Here is a 20,609-nt window from a genome sequence, read left to right on the forward strand (position 1 = left end):
AAATTTTCTCCCACTGCTGCAAGGAAGAACAATAGCTCTCATAAGTCTTTGTAATATCTCACTTCATTTACCCAGCATTGAAGAATTTATTTACTATCCATTCCCATCTGTTAACCAGTGACTTTGTTTGAACTCCAAAACTTAATTTGATGAATCCCATGTGTATGGTACCACTTATTGAAACCCCTACTTTTGTAGAATATCCAAGTAAGTGTTTTTTTTTTGTTTTTTTTTACACCCCCTTAACTGTTGCTCATCCATTTCTATGCACCCAGTGAGTACTACTGACACCAGTATGCCAATATAGGTGTGCGAGATTAACAAATATGTTGCAGGTACACGTAACAGCGCGTTCTGAGTATAAATAACGTAACAGCGCGTTCATGTCTGCCCCTTGGTTTAAGATGCACAATGCATTCCGTTTTAAAACTCACAATTGTTCAAATCAGCAAGATTTTCTTTACTATTTTCCCATATCATCTATGCCTAATACACATCCATACATGCAGCACAATTTATATGCTGATAAAATTCAAGTTTATATATATATATATAAATCCATGAGCAGAGTATTCTGGGAAGTCAGTGTAAGACCTCTCCCAAATTTGGATAATTTTGTACTTCCTCATTTCTTTTTATGAAGCTCATATCCATAAATAGCTATTATTCTCATATAAATTCTATCAAAAATGGAATCCCCAAATTACTCACAATTTTACTATTTAATTAATGGCTGCTCATAACCCAGCACATCAAATCTTTATATTCCATCTCCCTTGACAAAAGAGATAATGTTCATAATCAAATTTTATTTCTATTTTATTTTACGGATTCTCTGCATATTCAATCCCATCCACATAAAACTATCCATTTCCAGACAGGCACACTGTCGGTGTCAACAATCTTGTAAGATTGATACACAAAACAATAAAAAACACTAACATTGACACACAAAAAATACCCACACACATGCATTATGCGTATTTGTTTGCGTTGGAACTATTATTTACAGATCAAGATGGGTGTCAATTTTATTTCAATTTCATAAAATTTGTCCTTCAATTTTTTTATAAATGCTAATACACAAATGGACCAAAAAGTTTATTCTTAGAAAACCCCTATGATGTCACATTGAAATTACCCTTTCAGTTCCCACAATAATTTATCCAAATTTGACTACACACCCATTTACATGTCAGTCGACCACTGACTTATCAATCGTGTGGAACAATAGTCCGAAATTCCCACCTGATCATCATGTGACCCTTGTCCCTTGGTTTAAAATTTGCAAAGCAATTGTTCCAACTTTGTAAATTTAAAATTGTGTGCCCAACATAAAAGATCCAATTTCGGCATTTGATCAATTAATTATCAATTTGCTTACAAGCAAAAGAAAAAAATGAATAATTCTTGCTCCGAAAACTTTTCAGACCCAAGAATCATCGACAGTTATTCATGTTTGTCCAGTAATCTAATTTGTTGAGGCCAATCGTCATTTGGGATTTGTCGCAATGAAGGCCTAATCATTGTCTGAGGTATCGGTCAGCACTGGTACCCTTGATCTTGGTTTACTTTGTCCTTGGTTTCTTTGTCCTTGGTTTCTTTGTCCTTGGTTTCTTTGTCCATGGTTTCTTTGTCCTTGGTTTCTTTGTCCTTGGTTTCCCTGTTGAAATTGTCTTCTGCTCAGATATGGGCATCTCCTTATCCAGTGTCCCATCTCTCCACAGTTGAAGCACCGGCTTCTGTCGTTACCTGCTCTGTCCACCTGTGCATTTGTATTGCTGGGCTGCATCTCTACATCCCTGAGTTGCCACTGCAATCTCTCGTTGTCTCCTGAAACACGAAAAAATTCTCTGTACCGTCCTTTTTGGGGAGACAACTGGAAATCAGATGGGACAACCGTCACTTTCATTCCTAATTTCGAGGGCAGTTGTGCATTTGTCTCCTCCACTGTATCCTGTATCCTTTTTATTTTAAGTTCTAGATCCGTTATCCGTTCTTGCTGTTCCCGTTGTCTGGATTCACCATCCCAAAGATGGAATGCAAGCCAGTCTACCGTTAGATTCTGTCTCTTCCTGGCTTTCAATCTTTGTTCCAATCTTTCCAATCGACTTCGCTCAAATGTACCATCTCTTGGAAACTCCTGATCATGTCCCTTTGTCCACAAATACCAATTCTCGACCTGCCTTATAGCTTCTGCACCATAACGGTCGTACATATGATGTGTACAAGTACCTTTTTGTGGAATCTCTGGTTGTCCTTGTGTATTCTTGCAGGCTCCATTTCCCATTCTGCCTTTTATCAAAGTAGCGTTGGATGTGTTGTAGTTTGTTCCTCTAAAGCTTCACTCGTACCTCCAGGAAGGGTCTCTCCACCTGTTCACCCGGTGATTTTCAGAGAATCTCCCTCAGCCGTGGCTTTTGCACAATCCAATCTCACAGATCAGTATTTGCAGATGAGCCGGAGGGTCAGTATGAAATGGGTGAATCCTCAGGTGTCCGCTCTGTTGACGGGGAAATCACACAATGGTAACCGCACATATATATCTGTATATAAACTCACCACCTTGCTCAATTTTCCCAGGTTGTCTCCACATTGTTAATATCTCGCAAAGATATCAAAGCTTCTTTCTTGAGACCGCATTTTCATCAATCAAACAATCAATATATTCAATTCAATTTATTCAGTTCAATTTATTCAGTTAAATTTATTCAATTAAATTCAATCAATTAGATTCAATCAATTAATAATTCAATCAATTATTCAATTTCAATTAATTCATCACTATTCATCAATAAATCAAATTAATCATTTTGGATGTCTCCTTGCATAAGCCCTTTCCCCAATGATGTCAGGACAGGTCCATCCATTGACCGTCACCTCTGGTTCGTACCTCATGTTAATTGATGAATCACCGTCCTGTCCTAGGGTCATATCTGACATATTTCCCCATTTTGCCTGGTCTCCACAAATTTTCTTTGCAACCACTAAAGGCAACTCATCCTTCATTCGTGAGACAGCCAAAATGGATGGCAGATATTAAAGTTCTTTGGGAAAAATATCTCATCATTTTCCTTTTAATAGTACCCAAAATCTCTTGGCAATATAAATTTCGTAAAACTCCTGAAATGGGACTGTCAAATTCCTTCAATCATGCTAAATTTTGAAACTCCATCGCTTGTAATACCCAATTTATCCCATAGGGCTTGAAAGTTCTTTCCCAAGTTCATGCAGCATTCTGCATTTGAACCCTATGATATCATTCATAATAATCATCATGATTTTATAGTCATGGTCCTATCATAATCATCTATTTAAACGAACATTTCCTTTATCACCACAGCTATGTGGTATAATCAACAATAGAATAAAACTGTACATAGCAACAGGCTACCTCATGGCCACTTAGTATACCTATTGACAATAAGTCATAACAATATCGAATAATCATTGAACAATTCAAAAATCGCTTCCCCTGCTCCAGCCGCAGCATCCGTGATATTTGTTTGCTCATTCACTATTCCTGATTCGTCATCAAGGATCTCCATCATCACACAGCGTACTTAATTCCGCATTCTAATGAGAATTCAACAGGAATTTACGACTCAAAGGAAAAAGAACGAGCAGACCTTTTGCAGGATGATCGTTACAAAAATCGTTACATATATTAAAGTATTTATGATGTCGGCAAATCATATCTTAATTCTTACAAGATTTTGGTTCTTTGAATAAATCACAGCACCGGGAGAACCAGCTCCAAAAAATGGATCTTTGTGTTTATTCAGCACCCTAGTAATTGGCTCTTTGTGTACTAATTACACAGCACCCAGCCCCGCTCATATGGATCTTTGTGCAGCGCTACACAGCACCTGAGCAAAAGGCGTTTCATCTACATTTTCCCTATTCGGTGTACCATCCGTGATATTTGTTTGCTCATTCACTATTCCTGATTCGTCATCAAGGATCTCCATCATCACACAGCGTACTTAATTCCGCATTTTAATGAGAGTTCAACAGGAATTTACGACTCAAAGGAAAAAGAACGAGCAGACCTTTTGCAGGATGATAACTGGAATTAGTCGTGAAAATATATTCAAAATACACAAAAATACACACCCACACAAATAAACAACATTTATTCCGTTTAACAGAACAAATATTTCCTCTATCATGACATGCATGTCTTCAAAATTATATGACCAAGAGAAAAAGTAAAATTAATTAAAACTGCGGGCAGTGATAATCCGGGGACCATACCGCTCCATCCTGATTGGACGAGTGCGTGCTAGAGTCGTTAACAGCGACAGTCCAGATCCGATTGTTCAAAATTTCAACTCAATCGATCGAAAAATGAACGCAGGGATGCATTTTAAAGGTGCAGTGGCACTAACTGAGTTGCCACGAACATGGCCACGAAATTGCCAATATGGCCATCACAAAATATTTTCCTTAATCAATTGGCTCATAGCATAACCAATCTGTAAGTATTTCATCCGAAGATGTATTTCTGAGGACTTTTAATTAAATAAGTCATTTATAAATCAACGAGTTAATTTATTAAATGATTAATCAATAAATCAATATTTTCCTTGACAGCCACATCACTTGGTCAGTGTCATGTCCAAATATCAGCTTCCTTACTCAAAAGGTGCCTGAGTTAATGTAATGTAATTACTGTAATAAGATTACTGCAATTACTGTAATGATTACTGTAATTACTGTAATTACCGGAACTGTAATTACTGTAATTACCTCAGGTAATTACTGTAATGTAATTGCTGTAATTTAATAAGAAATGTAATTAATTAAATAAGTACTTCTATAATCGCTCATAATTAAATAACTCGTGAATTCTTATCCTGTTTATTTAACATTTGAGTGTCCCCAAAACGTTGGAGCAAAACGTTGCAACAACGAAAGTAAAACGTTGTAGCGACGTTGTGGAAACGTCAGCAAAACCCAACATTTGAATGTTCCCAAAACGTTGGAGCAAAACGTTGCAACAACGAAAGTGAAACGTTGTGGCGACGTTGTGGAAACGTTAGCACAACCCAACATTTGAATGTTCCCAAAACGTTGGAGCAAAACGTTGCAACAACGAAAGTAAAACGTTGTAGCGACGTTGTGGAAACGTTAGCACAACCCAACATTTGAATGTTCCCAAAACGTTGGAGCAAAACGTTGCAACAACGAAAGTAAAACGTTGTAGCGACGTTGTGGAAACGTTAGCAAAACCCAACATTTAAATGTTCACAAAACGTTGGAGCAAAACGTTGCAACAACGAAAGTGAAACGTTGTGGCGACGTTGTGGAAACGTCAGCAAAACCCAACATTTAAATGTTCACAAAACGTTGGAGCAAAACGTTGCAACAACGAAAGTGAAACGTTGTGGCGACGTTGTGGAAACGTCAGCAAAACCCAACATTTAAATGTTCACAAAACGTTGGAGCAAAACGTTGCAACAACGAAAGTGAAACGTTGTGGCGACGTTGTGGAAACGTCAGCAAAACCCAACATTTAAATGTTCACAAAACGTTGGAGCAAAACGTTGCAACAACGAAAGTGAAACGTTGTGGCGACGTTGTGGAAACGTCAGCAAAACCCAACATTTAAATGTTCACAAAACGTTGGAGCAAAACGTTGCAACAACGAAAGTGAAACGTTGTGGCGACGTTGTGGAAACGTCAGCAAAACCCAACATTTAAATGTTCACAAAACGTTGGAGCAAAACGTTGCAACAACGAAAGTGAAACGTTGTGGCGACGTTGTGGAAACGTCAGCAAAACCCAACATTTAAATGTTCACAAAACGTTGGAGCAAAACGTTGCAACAACGAAAGTGAAACGTTGTGGCGACGTTGTGGAAACGTCAGCAAAACCCAACATTTAAATGTTCACAAAACGTTGGAGCAAAACGTTGCAACAACGAAAGTGAAATGTTGTGGATTATCCCAATGGATAATCCCAATGAATCACAATGCAATCCCATTAAAATCCCATTAAAATCCCATATCTTGTCACCCTTTGCATTGTTGAAAGCAATTAATTCCATAACTCAATATTACCTCTATTTATATATACTAGGGCGTGCCCGCACGTACGTGCTTGCCCGTACGTGCTTGCAAAAAAAAAACATGCGTGCAAGCAACAACAAAAACTTTGAAACCACGTGGCAGTAACGACCACAGAACCCCCCTCCTATTTACATGCAATGGTTTGGTCCATTCGCAAAGCCAAAACGAACGACCACAGAACCCCCCCTCTATTTACATCAAATGGTTTGGTCCATTCGCAGAGCCAAAGCGAATGGCTTGCGAGTACGGTGACCATACCTTGGGACCCACTTGTCCGATTAATTTCAAACCTTGACAAATTTTCCATTCCTTCCCTTCCTGATCTTTCGATGTAGGGCTGGGTTCTTTTTTTAGGATCATGTTGCATCGAGCATTATTTTCCAAAACAGTGTGAACATTAACCCACACCAAAACCTCTGACATTCCACCATTAACACCTATTGTAAGCGTGCCGAATCAGTAAGCATCACCCCTTCTATGAGCCTCGACCAGAGGGTGGTTGTTACTCACAAACACCATTTCCTGTAATTATCTCTCATAATCAGGATAAATTTGGAACAGCCCTTAAACTAACACCAAGCAGATCAATTTTTATATTTAGGTTGGGGTTTCACACAAACTGGTTAACTAAATAATACAGAATTATTTTTTCGTTAAAAAAACAACAGCACTGGTTCCGTGTCACCCATGCTATTTATCTGGCAAATTTCGTCAAAAAAAAACAACAGCACTGGTTCCGTGTCACCCATGCTATTTATCTGGCAAATTTCGTCAAGAAAAACAACAGCACTGGTTTTGTTTCACCCATGCTATTTATCTGGCAAATTTCGTCAAAAAAAAAACAACAGCACTGGTTTTGTTTCACCCATGCTATTTATCTGGCAAATTTCGTCAAAAAAACAACAGCACTGGTTCCGTGTCACCCATGCTATTTATCTGGCAAATTTCGTCAAAAAAAAAACAACAGCACTGGTTTTGTTTCACCCATGCTATTTATCTGGCAAATTTCGTCAAAAAAACAACAGCACTGGTTCCGTGTCACCCATGCTATTTATCTGGCAAATTTGTCTAAATCCGACCAGTCGTTTCCAAAGATATAAGCCTTTTTGTCGCAATACCATAAATTGGAATGAGGTAAAAATATATATATATAAATATAATTCCCTTTCCCGGTTCCCTGTCGCTCGCCGAGCGCCGAGCAAGTCGCTCGCTCGTCGAGCAAGTCGAGTGCTTTGAACAAGTGCAAAAAAAAAGAAGTACTTTATACGTGTACGGGTGGGTAAACGAGTGTACCGGCCTTACACGTCCTGGAAGCAAACGGTCGCAAGGTGCACGCTTGCTCCGTTTGCTCGCAGGTCACAGTAAGACCCTTAATGACCAGCGCAAAAATACGTATTTACAGAAATCATTTAGAGAGAAAAAAAAAAAAAAACACGAATAAATTGCTACAGTCGTTTAACACGTTTCATCCTTGTATTTCCTATGGACAATCGCCAGTCCCACACACCAAATCCTCCATCTTCAGAATTCATATTTCATAATGGACAGATCCCCAAGAGGTCATGCTCACCTTGACCCTTGACGACGTCCACTCGAAATTCCAGCGGTGCCTCCAGATTGTTGGAGAATTTGTAGCTGAGAGACTCACAGGACTCCAATGACCGGACACAGGTTTACAAAAGGTCTGGTTTATTAACTGGTTATTCACTTCATTCCATTTACCAAATAATACCGCATAATATAATGGATCAGGTTAACTCTTTTCCAATGTCCTTCTCGTTCGGCTGATGTTCCTCTGCCACTCCCGTTGGTCAGAGCTTCTGTTAGCAGCTCCTGTCGACTCCACGTTTGCTCTCGTTTATATGACATCAACTGGACTTAATCCCCTCTCCGCTAATGCCCCGAGGTCATGCATGTACCAAGTCCTGGTATCAGCTCGCTCCCCTCCTGTTGTGAGTTCCGTTTACCAAACGATAGGGGGGTGCTTCAGCCAGGGGCTGTGACCAGGTGGACAAGAGATTATCATGTTCGGGCGCATTCCTGACTCATTTACAAACTCGTCTTTCACAGAGTTTGCATGTAAAATGTATCTGCTTTGTTACCAGGTTAATTAATAAGTTACACTGAGTTACACTTCCACAATTCCCTCATCTTTTTGTTTTTTGTTTATATTAACCATTAATCTAAACATCAATATAAGTAAACAATCAATCACTACAAGTAAACATCATTACAAGTATAAGTAAATAATCAATCACTTTGGTAATCAAATTCCCTTGGGCATACACCGTCATCCTGCAAGAATCACAAAACATTTCGTTGGTCATTGACTCCTTCCATATCGTTCAATCTATTGCATTTGCATCACAAATATATTTTCAAAACAACACTTCACCATCACCAAGATACAACAATTTCACTTCATTTTCAAGTTTTGTAAAGCATCTGCACCATCTGGTAAAAAAACGTTTGCCTCCCTTAATGACTCCCTTAATGACCAGCGCAAAAATACGTATTTACAGAAATCATTTAGAGAGAAAAAAAACAAAACACGAATAAATTGCTACAGTCGTTTAACACGTTTCATCCTTGTATTTCCTATGGACAATCGCCAGTCCCACACACCAAATCCTCCATCTTCAGAATTCATATTTCATAATGGACAGATCCCCAAGAGGTCATGCTCACCTTGACCCTTGACGACGTCCACTCGAAATTCCAGCGGTGCCTCCAGATTGTTGGAGAATTTGTAGCTGAGAGACTCACAGGACTCCAATGACCGGACACAGGTTTACAAAAGGTCTGGTTTATTAACTGGTTATTCACTTCATTCCATTTACCAAATAATACCGCATAATATAATGGATCAGGTTAACTCTTTTCCAATGTCCTTCTCGTTCGGCTGATGTTCCTCTGCCACTCCCGTTGGTCAGAGCTTCTGTTAGCAGCTCCTGTCGACTCCACGTTTGCTCTCGTTTATATGACATCAACTGGACTTAATCCCCTCTCCGCTAATGCCCCGAGGTCATGCATGTACCAAGTCCTGGTATCAGCTCGCTCCCCTCCTGTTGTGAGTTCCGTTTACCAAACGATAGGGGGGTGCTTCAGCCAGGGGCTGTGACCAGGTGGACAAGAGATTATCATGTTCGGGCGCATTCCTGACTCATTTACAAACTCGTCTTTCACAGAGTTTGCATGTAAAATGTATCTGCTTTGTTACCAGGTTAATTAATAAGTTACACTGAGTTACACTTCCACAATTCCCTCATCTTTTTGTTTTTTGTTTATATTAACCATTAATCTAAACATCAATATAAGTAAACAATCAATCACTACAAGTAAACATCATTACAAGTATAAGTAAATAATCAATCACTTTGGTAATCAAATTCCCTTGGGCATACACCGTCATCCTGCAAGAATCACAAAACATTTCGTTGGTCATTGACTCCTTCCATATCGTTCAATCTATTGCATTTGCATCACAAATATATTTTCAAAACAACACTTCACCATCACCAAGATACAACAATTTCACTTCATTTTCAAGTTTTGTAAAGCATCTGCACCATCTGGTAAAAAAACGTTTGCCTCCCTTAATGACTCCCTTAATGACCAGCGCAAAAATACGTATTTACAGAAATCATTTAGAGAGAAAAAAAACAAAACACGAATAAATTGCTACAGTCGTTTAACACGTTTCATCCTTGTATTTCCTATGGACAATCGCCAGTCCCACACACCAAATCCTCCATCTTCAGAATTCATATTTCATAATGGACAGATCCCCAAGAGGTCATGCTCACCTTGACCCTTGACGACGTCCACTCGAAATTCCAGCGGTGCCTCCAGATTGTTGGAGAATTTGTAGCTGAGAGACTCACAGGACTCCAATGACCGGACACAGGTTTACAAAAGGTCTGGTTTATTAACTGGTTATTCACTTCATTCCATTTACCAAATAATACCGCATAATATAATGGATCAGGTTAACTCTTTTCCAATGTCCTTCTCGTTCGGCTGATGTTCCTCTGCCACTCCCGTTGGTCAGAGCTTCTGTTAGCAGCTCCTGTCGACTCCACGTTTGCTCTCGTTTATATGACATCAACTGGACTTAATCCCCTCTCCGCTAATGCCCCGAGGTCATGCATGTACCAAGTCCTGGTATCAGCTCGCTCCCCTCCTGTTGTGAGTTCCGTTTACCAAACGATAGGGGGGTGCTTCAGCCAGGGGCTGTGACCAGGTGGACAAGAGATTATCATGTTCGGGCGCATTCCTGACTCATTTACAAACTCGTCTTTCACAGAGTTTGCATGTAAAATGTATCTGCTTTGTTACCAGGTTAATTAATAAGTTACACTGAGTTACACTTCCACACTCCCTTCTCGTCGTCCACTCCACAAAGCACCGCAGTCTCTCCGACACCCACGACACGGCACACAGCCACCACGAAGCCACAAACCAAGGGCGCCAGAGTCCATGAGCTGCGACCGCCAATGTCAGGACCAAGAGCGAAAGCAATGCGAGTGTTTGCTTCAACTCGGGACACAAAGAGAAGAGAATGCGAACTGATCACTACTAAACCCAGCGTGAAGAGAGTCAGCACGAACTGTGAACGCTTGCGACCACATCCATGGAGCAAGAGAAGGAAAATGCCGGGACATGTCCTTTTTACCCTCGGTCTCGAACGTTCCATGATGACGTCCGCGCATGCTCCCATCAGCGAGTGCCATCTCATCACTCCATCGCCCTGACCTATCATCACCTTTCGGGGCGGGGCCTCGCGGCCCTGCTTGCTTGGTGTTGCGATGACTCAGCTGGTGGCGCCAGCGGCAGCGTTACATGTCTGAATCCTGGTGGCTTTTATTTAGTGTTATTAATTATGCACCAATTGCTTGGCTGGTAGTGTAGTATCATAAGGAGCAAAGGAAAAATCACAGAAGCAATTCACACACAGGGGATTTACCCTTAACCCCTAAGCTACATAGCACAAGAGCCACCCTCTGTATGGCCACAAATCACACTTAATCCGAACATACGGAGCTGACTTAAGTTACAGGTTTCTTCTTCTTCATGACAGTCGGAGCACACCACCTATACAATCCTATCTGGCCCTAAGGTATTCCATTGCCTACCCCCACAAACGTAACAATATATACATATATACATTTAATAAACAGGAAGTAAATTCCTGCATGTGGTTAGTGTGAAAAAATTCTGACTCAACCCGGGACTCAAACCCACGGGCTTCATCACTTACGCGGTGACAGCCCACTGAGCTATTGAGTCTTCGCGATAATTCAATATATATCCCATAAGTAGTTGATAAATATCCCATTATATATAATTATATAAAAAAATTAATTCCAGGTTTTACCGCCATTTTCCGCAGTGTCTATTACATCACCTTATCGACCACATTGCATTAGTTTTTCACGCTTGGTGTATGTGTCCTTTATAACATCCTTAAAAACAGTAAGAACACATGCTTCACGTGTGCGCTGTAATGACAAACCCTGCGGGTGTCCATTCTCGGAAACCTCGAGAAGTCAGTAGAGGGATGAGTGATCAAACGGACAAACCCATTGTAATTGGGAGGGAAACTGGTGTTGTATTGCAAAATCAGATCGATGTACAAATGTGCGCGGTGTCTGAGCATTTCTTTGCCGTGTTCACATAGGTACCTGCTGTTCATCATGGTGTCGGTGACGATAGTGGTCCTGACCAACGTGCTCATGTTAAATTTACATCACCGGACACCCAACACGCACAAGCTGCACACCTGGATGAAATGGGTATGGTTTGCTCACGAGACAATTTGCTGGGATTTCGACTTATACAAAACACGTCCGTCTCAAAAGCTTTGTGTCTGACTTAGTCCTTGCTGCTCGGAATACATTAATCACCTCCATCAATATATAAATAACTGCACCTCATGAAATGTTTTCTTTTGGAAATGTCATGTGGAAAACCTTGGCAAGCTTGGATGAAGCTCTCCCATCGTTCTCTCAAACCTTTAGCTCTTCCTCGAACGTCTGCCCAAAATTCTACACATGTCCTCGGCAAACAAGGAGGCCCAAAGTCCCCGTGGAGTTCTCCCAAGGCACGGTTCGTCCCTGGGTTTGATCACCAGAGCAGAGGATTACGTTGCCGTGAAGGCACGGAGTGATCTACTCTTCGAATGCTTCGCGGAGAGGCACGGCCTGGCCGGTCGTACCACAGCAGCAGGTGTGCAACACCGGTGACGTGTACGAATGACGATTGGTCGCAAGACCATCCACAAGCACCACGCGAACACTTCCTAAAGTAAATACACCAGGGAATCTATACTATCGAGAGCCGTTTGTTTGTCTGTCGCCATTTTTCTCAGAGATGGCTGAACGGATCTTCCCCAAACTTTCAGAGGTTCATCAGTGAGTGCCTGGGAGTGTTTTACGGGGGAAACGGTTTAAATTATGGGGAAAAAAAATGTTGGATTTTTTATTATTATTATTATAATCGTTCTCTAGTGCTTAGGCCTTTGTATCGATGGAATAGGTAGGCCCTATATATTAAATGATCCCCTTAGTGGGTGTAGGGAAGTGTTTTAGGCCCCCATAAAAATAGACCGGGCAACGTCGGGTACCCTTGGTGCTCCTTCAAAAATTAAAAAACATTTCACATCAATGTGGAACTAGAATGGCACACCTCTTACTAGAATGGCACACCTCTTACTAGAATGGCGCACCTCTTACTACAATGGCACACCTCTTACTAGAATGGCACACCTCTTACTAGAATGGCACACCTCTTACTAGAATGGCACACCTCTTACTACAATGGCACACCTCTTACTACAATGGCACACCTCTTACTACAATGGCACACCTCTTACTACAATGGCACACCTCTTACTACAATGGCGCACCTCTTACTACAATGGCACACCTCTTACTAGAATGGCGCACCTCTTACTAGAATGGCGCACCTCTTACTAGAATGGCGCACCTCTTACTAGAATGGCGCACCTCTTACTACAATGGCACACCTCTTACTAGAATGGCACACCTCTTACTAGAATGGCACACCTCTTACTAGAATGGCACACCTCTTACTAGAATGGCACACCTCTTACTAGAATGGCACACCTCTTACTAGAATGGCGCACCTCCTACTACAATGGCACACCTCTTACTAGAATGGCACACCTCTTACTAGAATGGCACACCTCTTACTAGAATGGCACACCTCTTACTAGAATGGCACACCTCTTACTAGAATGGCACACCTCTTACTAGAATGGCGCACCTCTTACTACAATGGCACACCTCTTACTAGAATGGCACACCTCTTACTAGAATGGCACACCTCTTACTAGAATGGCACACCTCTTACTAGAATGGCACACCTCTTACTAGAATGGCGCACCTCTTACTACAATGGCGCACCTCTTACTAGAATGGCGCACCTCTTACTAGAATGGCGCACCTCTTACTAGAATGGCGCACCTCTTACTACAATGGCACACCTCTTAATACAATGGCACACCTCTTACTAGAATGGCACACCTCTTACTAGAATGGCACACCTCTTACTAGAATGGCGCACCTCTTACTAGAATGGCGCACCTCTTACTACAATGGCACACCTCTTACTAGAATGGCACACCTCTTACTAGAATGGCACACCTCTTACTAGAATGGCACACCTCTTACTAGAATGGCACACCTCTTACTAGAATGGCACACCTCTTACTAGAATGGCACACCTCTTACTACAATGCCACACCTCTTAATACAATGGCACACCTCTTACTAGAATGGCACACCTCTTACTAGAATGGCACACCTCTTACTAGAATGGCACACCTCTTACTAGAATGGCACACCTCTTACTAGAATGGCACACCTCTTACTAGAATGGCACACCTCTTACTAGAATGGCACACCTCTTACTAGAATGGCACACCTCTTACTACAATGCCACACCTCTTAATACAATGGCACACCTCTTACTAGAATGGCACACCTCTTAGTAGAATGGCACACCTCTTACTAGAATGGCACACCTCTTACTAGAATGGCACACCTCTTACTAGAATGGCACACCTCTTACTAGAATGGCACACCTCTTACTAGAATGGCACACCTCTTACTAGAATGGCACACCTCTTACTAGAATGGCACACCTCTTACTACAATGCCACACCTCTTAATACAATGGCACACCTCTTACTAGAATGGCACACCTCTTAGTAGAATGGCACACCTCTTACTAGAATGGCACACCTCTTACTAGAATGGCGCACCTCTTACTAGAATGGCGCACCTCTTACTAGAATGGCGCACCTCTTACTAGAATGGCGCACCTCTTACTAGAATGGCGCACCTCTTACTAGAATGGCGCACCTCTTACTAGAATGGCGCACCTCTTACTAGAATGGCGCACCTCTTACTACAATGGCACACCTCTTACTACAATGGCACACCTCTTACTACAATGCCACACCTCTTAATACAATGGCACACCTCTTACTAGAATGGCACACCTCTTAGAAGAATGGCACACCTCTTACTAAAATGGCACACCTCTTACTAGAATGGCACACCTCTTACTAGAATGGCACACCTCTTACTAGAATGGCACACCTCTTACTAGAATGGCACACCTCTTACTAGAATGGCACACCTCTTACTAGAATGGCACTCCTCTTACTAGAATGGCACTCCTCTTACTAGAATGGCACACCTCTTACTAGAATGGCACACCTCTTACTAGAATGGCACACCTCTTACTAGAATGGCACACCTCTTACTAGAATGGCACACCTCTTACTAGAATGGCACACCTCTTACTAGAATGGCACACCTCTTACTAGAATGGCACACCTCTTACTAGAATGGCACACCTCTTACTAGAATGGCACTCCTCTTAATAGAATGGTACTCCTCTTACTAGAATGGCACACCTCGGACTGACTGACTGACTGACGGATGGACGGACTGACTAACTGATGGACGGACTGACGTATGGACAGACTGACTCACTGACTGACTGACGGATGGATGGACGGACGGACGAACAGACAGACGGACGGACTAATGGACGGACTGACGGACTGACTGACTGACTGACGGATGGACGGACGGACGAACAGACAGACGGATGGACTAATGGACGGACTGACGGACAGACGGACTGACGGACTGACAGACTAACCGACTGACGGACTGACGGACTGACGGACGGACAGACGGACGGACTGACGGACAAACTGGCGGACGGACGGACAAACTGGCGGACGGATGGACGGACGGACGGACTGACTGGACTGACAGACTGACGGATGGACTGGACTGACGGACTGACGGGACTGATGGACGGACTGATGGACTGACGGAATTGACGGACGGACGGACTGATGGACGGACTGACAGACGACGCGCCATCGCATAAGCTCCCAGGAACTTCGTTCCAGGTGAGCTAATAAACGCAACAAAAACAATTGGGTTCCTTCAGGAACCTAATAAGAACATTCTCATCACGTTGAATCATTTAATTTCTGCATGTTTACAATTCCATCCTTAATCCCACTTGCTTCCTTCAATGAGATATGAACCCACAACTACTTATGGGATATCACAAACCTTTAATACTACACGATACAATAGGATATGAACAATTAAATATTTTTGGGATATCACACACCTTCAACACTACACTATACAATAGGATATGAACCAAGAACTATTTATGGGATATCACAAACCTTTAATACTACACTATACAATAGGATATGAACCAAGAACTATTTATGGGATATCACAAACCTTTAATACTACACTATACAATAGGATATGAACCAAGAACTATTTATGGGATATCACACACCTTCAACACTACACTATACAATGGGATATGAACCAAGAACTATTTATGGGATATCACAAACCTTTAATACTACACTATACAATAGGATATGAACCAAGAACTATTTATGGGATATCACACACCTTCAATACTATACTATACAATAGGATATGAACCCAGAACTATTTATGGGATATCACACACCTTCAATACTACACGATACAATAGGATATGAACCCAGAACTATTTATGGGATATCACACACCTTCAATACTACACTATACAATGGGATATGAACCCAGAACTATTTATGGAATATCACACACCTTCAATACTACATGATACAATGGGATATGAACCCAGAACTATTTATGGGATATCACACACCTTCAATACTATACTATACAATAGGATATGAACCCAGAACTATTTATGGGATATCACAAACCTTTAATACTACACGATACAATAGGATATGAACAATTAAATATTTTTGGGATATCACACACCTTCAACACTACACTATACAATAGGATATGAACCAAGAACTATTTATGGGATATCACAAACCTTTAATACTACACTATACAATAGGATATGAACCAAGAACTATTTATGGGATATCACACACCTTCAATACTACACGATACAATAGGATATGAACCCAGAACTATTTATGGGATATCACACACCTTCAATACTACACTATACAATGGGATATGAACCCAGAACAATTTATGGGATATCACAAACCTTCAATACTACATGATACAATAGGATATGAACCCAGAACTATTTATGGGATATCACACACCTTCAATACTGCACAATACAATAGGATATGAACCAATAACTATTTATGAGATATCACACACCTTCAATACTACACTATACAATAGGATATGAACCCAGAACTATTTATGGGATATCACATATCTTCACTACTACACTATAGTAACACTTTTGCATTTGCTTCTGATTTCCTGAGTGTTACTCACCAATCCTCCGTCACACCGCCACCATTGATCACTGGAGTGTCTGACTTGGCATGAGCACACCAGGTTCCTCATTAACGACTCCTTTTTCCATATGGATTCAGTGAGCGGTGATGAAGATTCTATCCCTTCGGCCTTACTGCCATTGTTGGACCCCGTGCTTGATGCTGCCAATGAAATCATCTCACACACCAACGCCCGCAATGCCTACGACGAGGTACGAGACGAATTCAACATGGCTGCAAATGTACACACCGTTGATGCATTTCGTTATTAACCTGAGAAGCCGACAGGTGGGAAGCGAAATGTTCTTGTTAAGATTCTCCTGGGTGGGGCGAGTTTCAGCGTCACTTGCTGAAAAAACATGTAGTCAGTGTTTTTCAAGAGGACTATAGATGATTGCGTGGTGTGTGCTTTAAAGGTTCTAGATGGTCTAAACATCTAAAGGCCTAAAGGGTAAATTCCAATAATAGTTCGTGTCTCAGGGGTTGGAAGGGTCGAATCTCTCAAGTATGTAAAAAGAAAAAACGAAACCATAGAAAAATCATACAGAGCAGTAAAATAGCAATCTTGGGGAAAATGCCAGGGGCATAGAAAAGGCCCCTTTATATATGGGATGTGCCATGTGGAAAAGTAAAGAAAAGAAGGGACATTGCATAGATTGTAGAAAATGGCAAACAATAGAAAAAAAGGGACATTCCATAGATTGTAGAAAATGGCAAACAATAGAAAAAAGGGACATTCCATAGATTGTAGAAAATGTCGAACAAGAGAAAAGAAGGGACATTCCATAGATTGTAGAAAATGTCGAACAAGAGAAAAGAAGGGACATTCCATAGATTGTAGAAAATGGCAAACAATAGAAAATAAGGAACATTCCATAGATTGTAGAAAATGTCGAACAATAGAAAATAAGGGACATTCCATAGATTGTAGAAAATGGCAAACAATAGAAAAGAAGGGACATTCCATAGATTGTAGAAAATGGCAAACAATAGAAAATAAGGAACATTCCATAGATTGTAGAAAATGTCGAACAATAGAAAATAAGGGACATTCCATAGATTGTAGAAAATGGCAAACAATAGAAAAGAAGGGACATTCCATAGATTGTAGAAAATGGCAAACAATAGAAAAGAAGGGACATTCCATAGATTGAAGAAAATGGCAAACAATATAAAAGAAGGGACATTCCATAGATTGTAGAAAATGTCGAACAATAGAAAAGAAGGGACATTCCATAGATTGTAGAAAATGGCAAACAATAGAAAAGAAGGGACATTCCATAGATTGTAGAAAATGGCAAACAATAGAAAAAAGGGACATTCCATAGATTGTAGAAAATGGCAAACAATAGAAAAAAGGGGCATTCCATAGATTGTAGAAAATGGCAAACAATAGAAAAAAGTGGCATTCCATAGATTGTAGAAAATGGCAAACAATAGAAAATAAGGGACATTCCATAGATTGTAGAAAATGGCAAACAATAGAAAAAAGGGGCATTCCATAGATTGTACAAAATGTCGAAAAATAGAAAATAAGGAACATTCCATAGATTGTAGAAAATGGCAAACAATAGAAAAAAGGGGCATTCCATAGATTGTAGAAAATGGCAAACAATAGAAAAGAAGGGACATTCCATAGATTGTAGAAAATGGCAAACAATAGAAAATAAGGGACATTCCATAGATTGTAGAAAATGGCAAACAATAGAAAATAAGGAACATTCCATAGATTGTAGAAAATGTCGAACAATAGAAAATAAGGGACATTCCATAGATTGTAGAAAATGGCAAACAATAGAAAAAAGGGGCATTCCATAGATTGTACAAAATGTCGAAAAATAGAAAATAAGGGGCATTCCATAGATTGTAGAAAATGGCAAACAATAGAAAAAAGGGGCATTCCATAGATTGTAGAAAATGGCAAACAATAGAAAAAAAGGGGCATTCCATAGATTGTAGAAAATGGCAAACAATAGAAAAGAAGGGACATTCCATAGATTGTAGAAAATGGCAAACAATAGAAAAAAAGGGGCATTCCATAGATTGTAGAAAATGGCAAACAATAGAAAAGAAGGGACATTCCATAGATTGTAGAAAATGGCAAACAATAGAAAATAAGGGGCATTCCATAGATTGTAGAAAATGGCAAACAATAGAAAAAAAGGGGCATTCCATAGATTGTAGAAAATGGCAAACAATAGAAAAAAGGGGCATTCCATAGATTGTAGAAAATGGCAAACAATAGAAAAAAGGGGCATTCCATAGATTGTACAAAATGTCGAAAAATAGAAAATAAGGAACATTCCATAGATTGTAGAAAATGGCAAACAATAGAAAAAAAGGGGCATTCCATAGATTGTAGAAAATGGCAAACAATAGAAAAGAAGGGACATTCCATAGATTGTAGAAAATGGCAAACAATAGAAAAAAGGGACATTCCATAGATTGTAGAAAATGGCAAACAATAGAAAAAAAGGGGCATTCCATAGATTGTAGAAAATGGCAAACAATAGAAAAAAGGGGCATTCCATAGATTGTAGAAAATGGCAAACAATAGAAAAAAAGGGACATTCCATAGATTGTAGAAAATGGCAAACAATAGAAAAAAAGGGGCATTCCATAGATTGTAGAAAATGGCAAACAATAGAAAAAAAGGGGCATTCCATAGATTGTAGAAAATGGCAAACAATAGAAAAGAAGGGACATTCCATAGATTGTAGAAAATGGCAAACAATAGAAAAAAGGGGCATTCCATAGATTGTAGAAAATGGCAAACAATAGAAAAAAAGGGGCATTCCATAGATTGTAGAAAATGGCAAACAATAGAAAAGAAGGGACATTCCATAGATTGTAGAAAATGGCAAACAATAGAAAAAAGGGACATTCCATAGATTGTAGAAAATGGCAAACAATAGAAAAAAGGGGCATTCCATAGATTGTAGAAAATGTCAAACAATAGAAAAAAGGGACATTCCATAGATTGTAGAAAATGGCAAACAATAGAAAAAAGGGACATTCCATAGATTGTGGAAAATGGCAAACAATAGAAAAAAGGGGCATTCCATAGATTGTGGAAAATGGCAAACAATAGAAAAAAGGGGCATTCCATAGATTGTACAAAATGTCGAAAAATAGAAAAGAAGGGACATTCCATAGATTGTAGAAAATGGCAAACAATAGAAAAAAGGGACATTCCATAGATTGTAGAAAATGGCAAACAATAGAAAAAAGGGACATTCCATAGATTGTAGAAAATGTCAAACAATAGAAAAAAGGGACATTCCATAGATTGTAGAAAATGGCAAACAATAGAAAAAAGGGACATTCCATAGATTGTAGAAAATGGCAAACAATAGAAAAAAGGGACATTCCATAGATTGTAGAAAATGGCAAACAATAGAAAAAAGGGACATTCCATAGATTGTAGAAAATGGCAAACAATAGAAAAAAGGGACATTCCATAGATTGTAGAAAATGGCAAACAATAGAAAAAAGGGACATTCCATAGATTGTAGAAAATGTCAAACAATAGAAAAAAGGGACATTCCATAGATTGTGGAAAATGGCAAACAATAGAAAAAAGGGGCATTCCATAGATTGTGGAAAATGGCAAACAATAGAAAAAAGGGGCATTCCATAGATTGTACAAAATGTCGAAAAATAGAAAAGAAGGGACATTCCATAGA

The 20,609-nt window shown here is 40.0% G+C and overlaps 1 protein-coding gene across 4 annotated transcripts in view; it reads left to right on the plus strand.

Annotated features, from left to right (window-relative positions):
• LOC137428029 (acetylcholine receptor subunit delta) overlaps window positions 1-20,609 on the plus strand; it is a 69,479-nt gene that overhangs the window by 38,400 nt on the left and 10,470 nt on the right. For all 4 annotated transcript variants that reach the window (XM_068117946.2, XM_068117949.2, XM_068117948.2 and 1 more), the window contains 3 exons: window positions 11,755-11,869; window positions 12,095-12,302; window positions 17,023-17,135. In XM_068117946.2, coding sequence (XP_067974047.2) covers window positions 11,755-11,869; window positions 12,095-12,302; window positions 17,023-17,135 — 436 coding nt within the window. The remainder of the gene's footprint in view (window positions 1-11,754; window positions 11,870-12,094; window positions 12,303-17,022; window positions 17,136-20,609) is intronic.

The sequence above is a fragment of the Myxine glutinosa genome, chromosome 5 (genome assembly GCF_964187855.1).
Source record: "Myxine glutinosa chromosome 5, kmMyxGlut1.1, whole genome shotgun sequence".
In the NCBI taxonomy this organism is placed as follows: Eukaryota; Metazoa; Chordata; class Myxini; order Myxiniformes; family Myxinidae; genus Myxine; species Myxine glutinosa.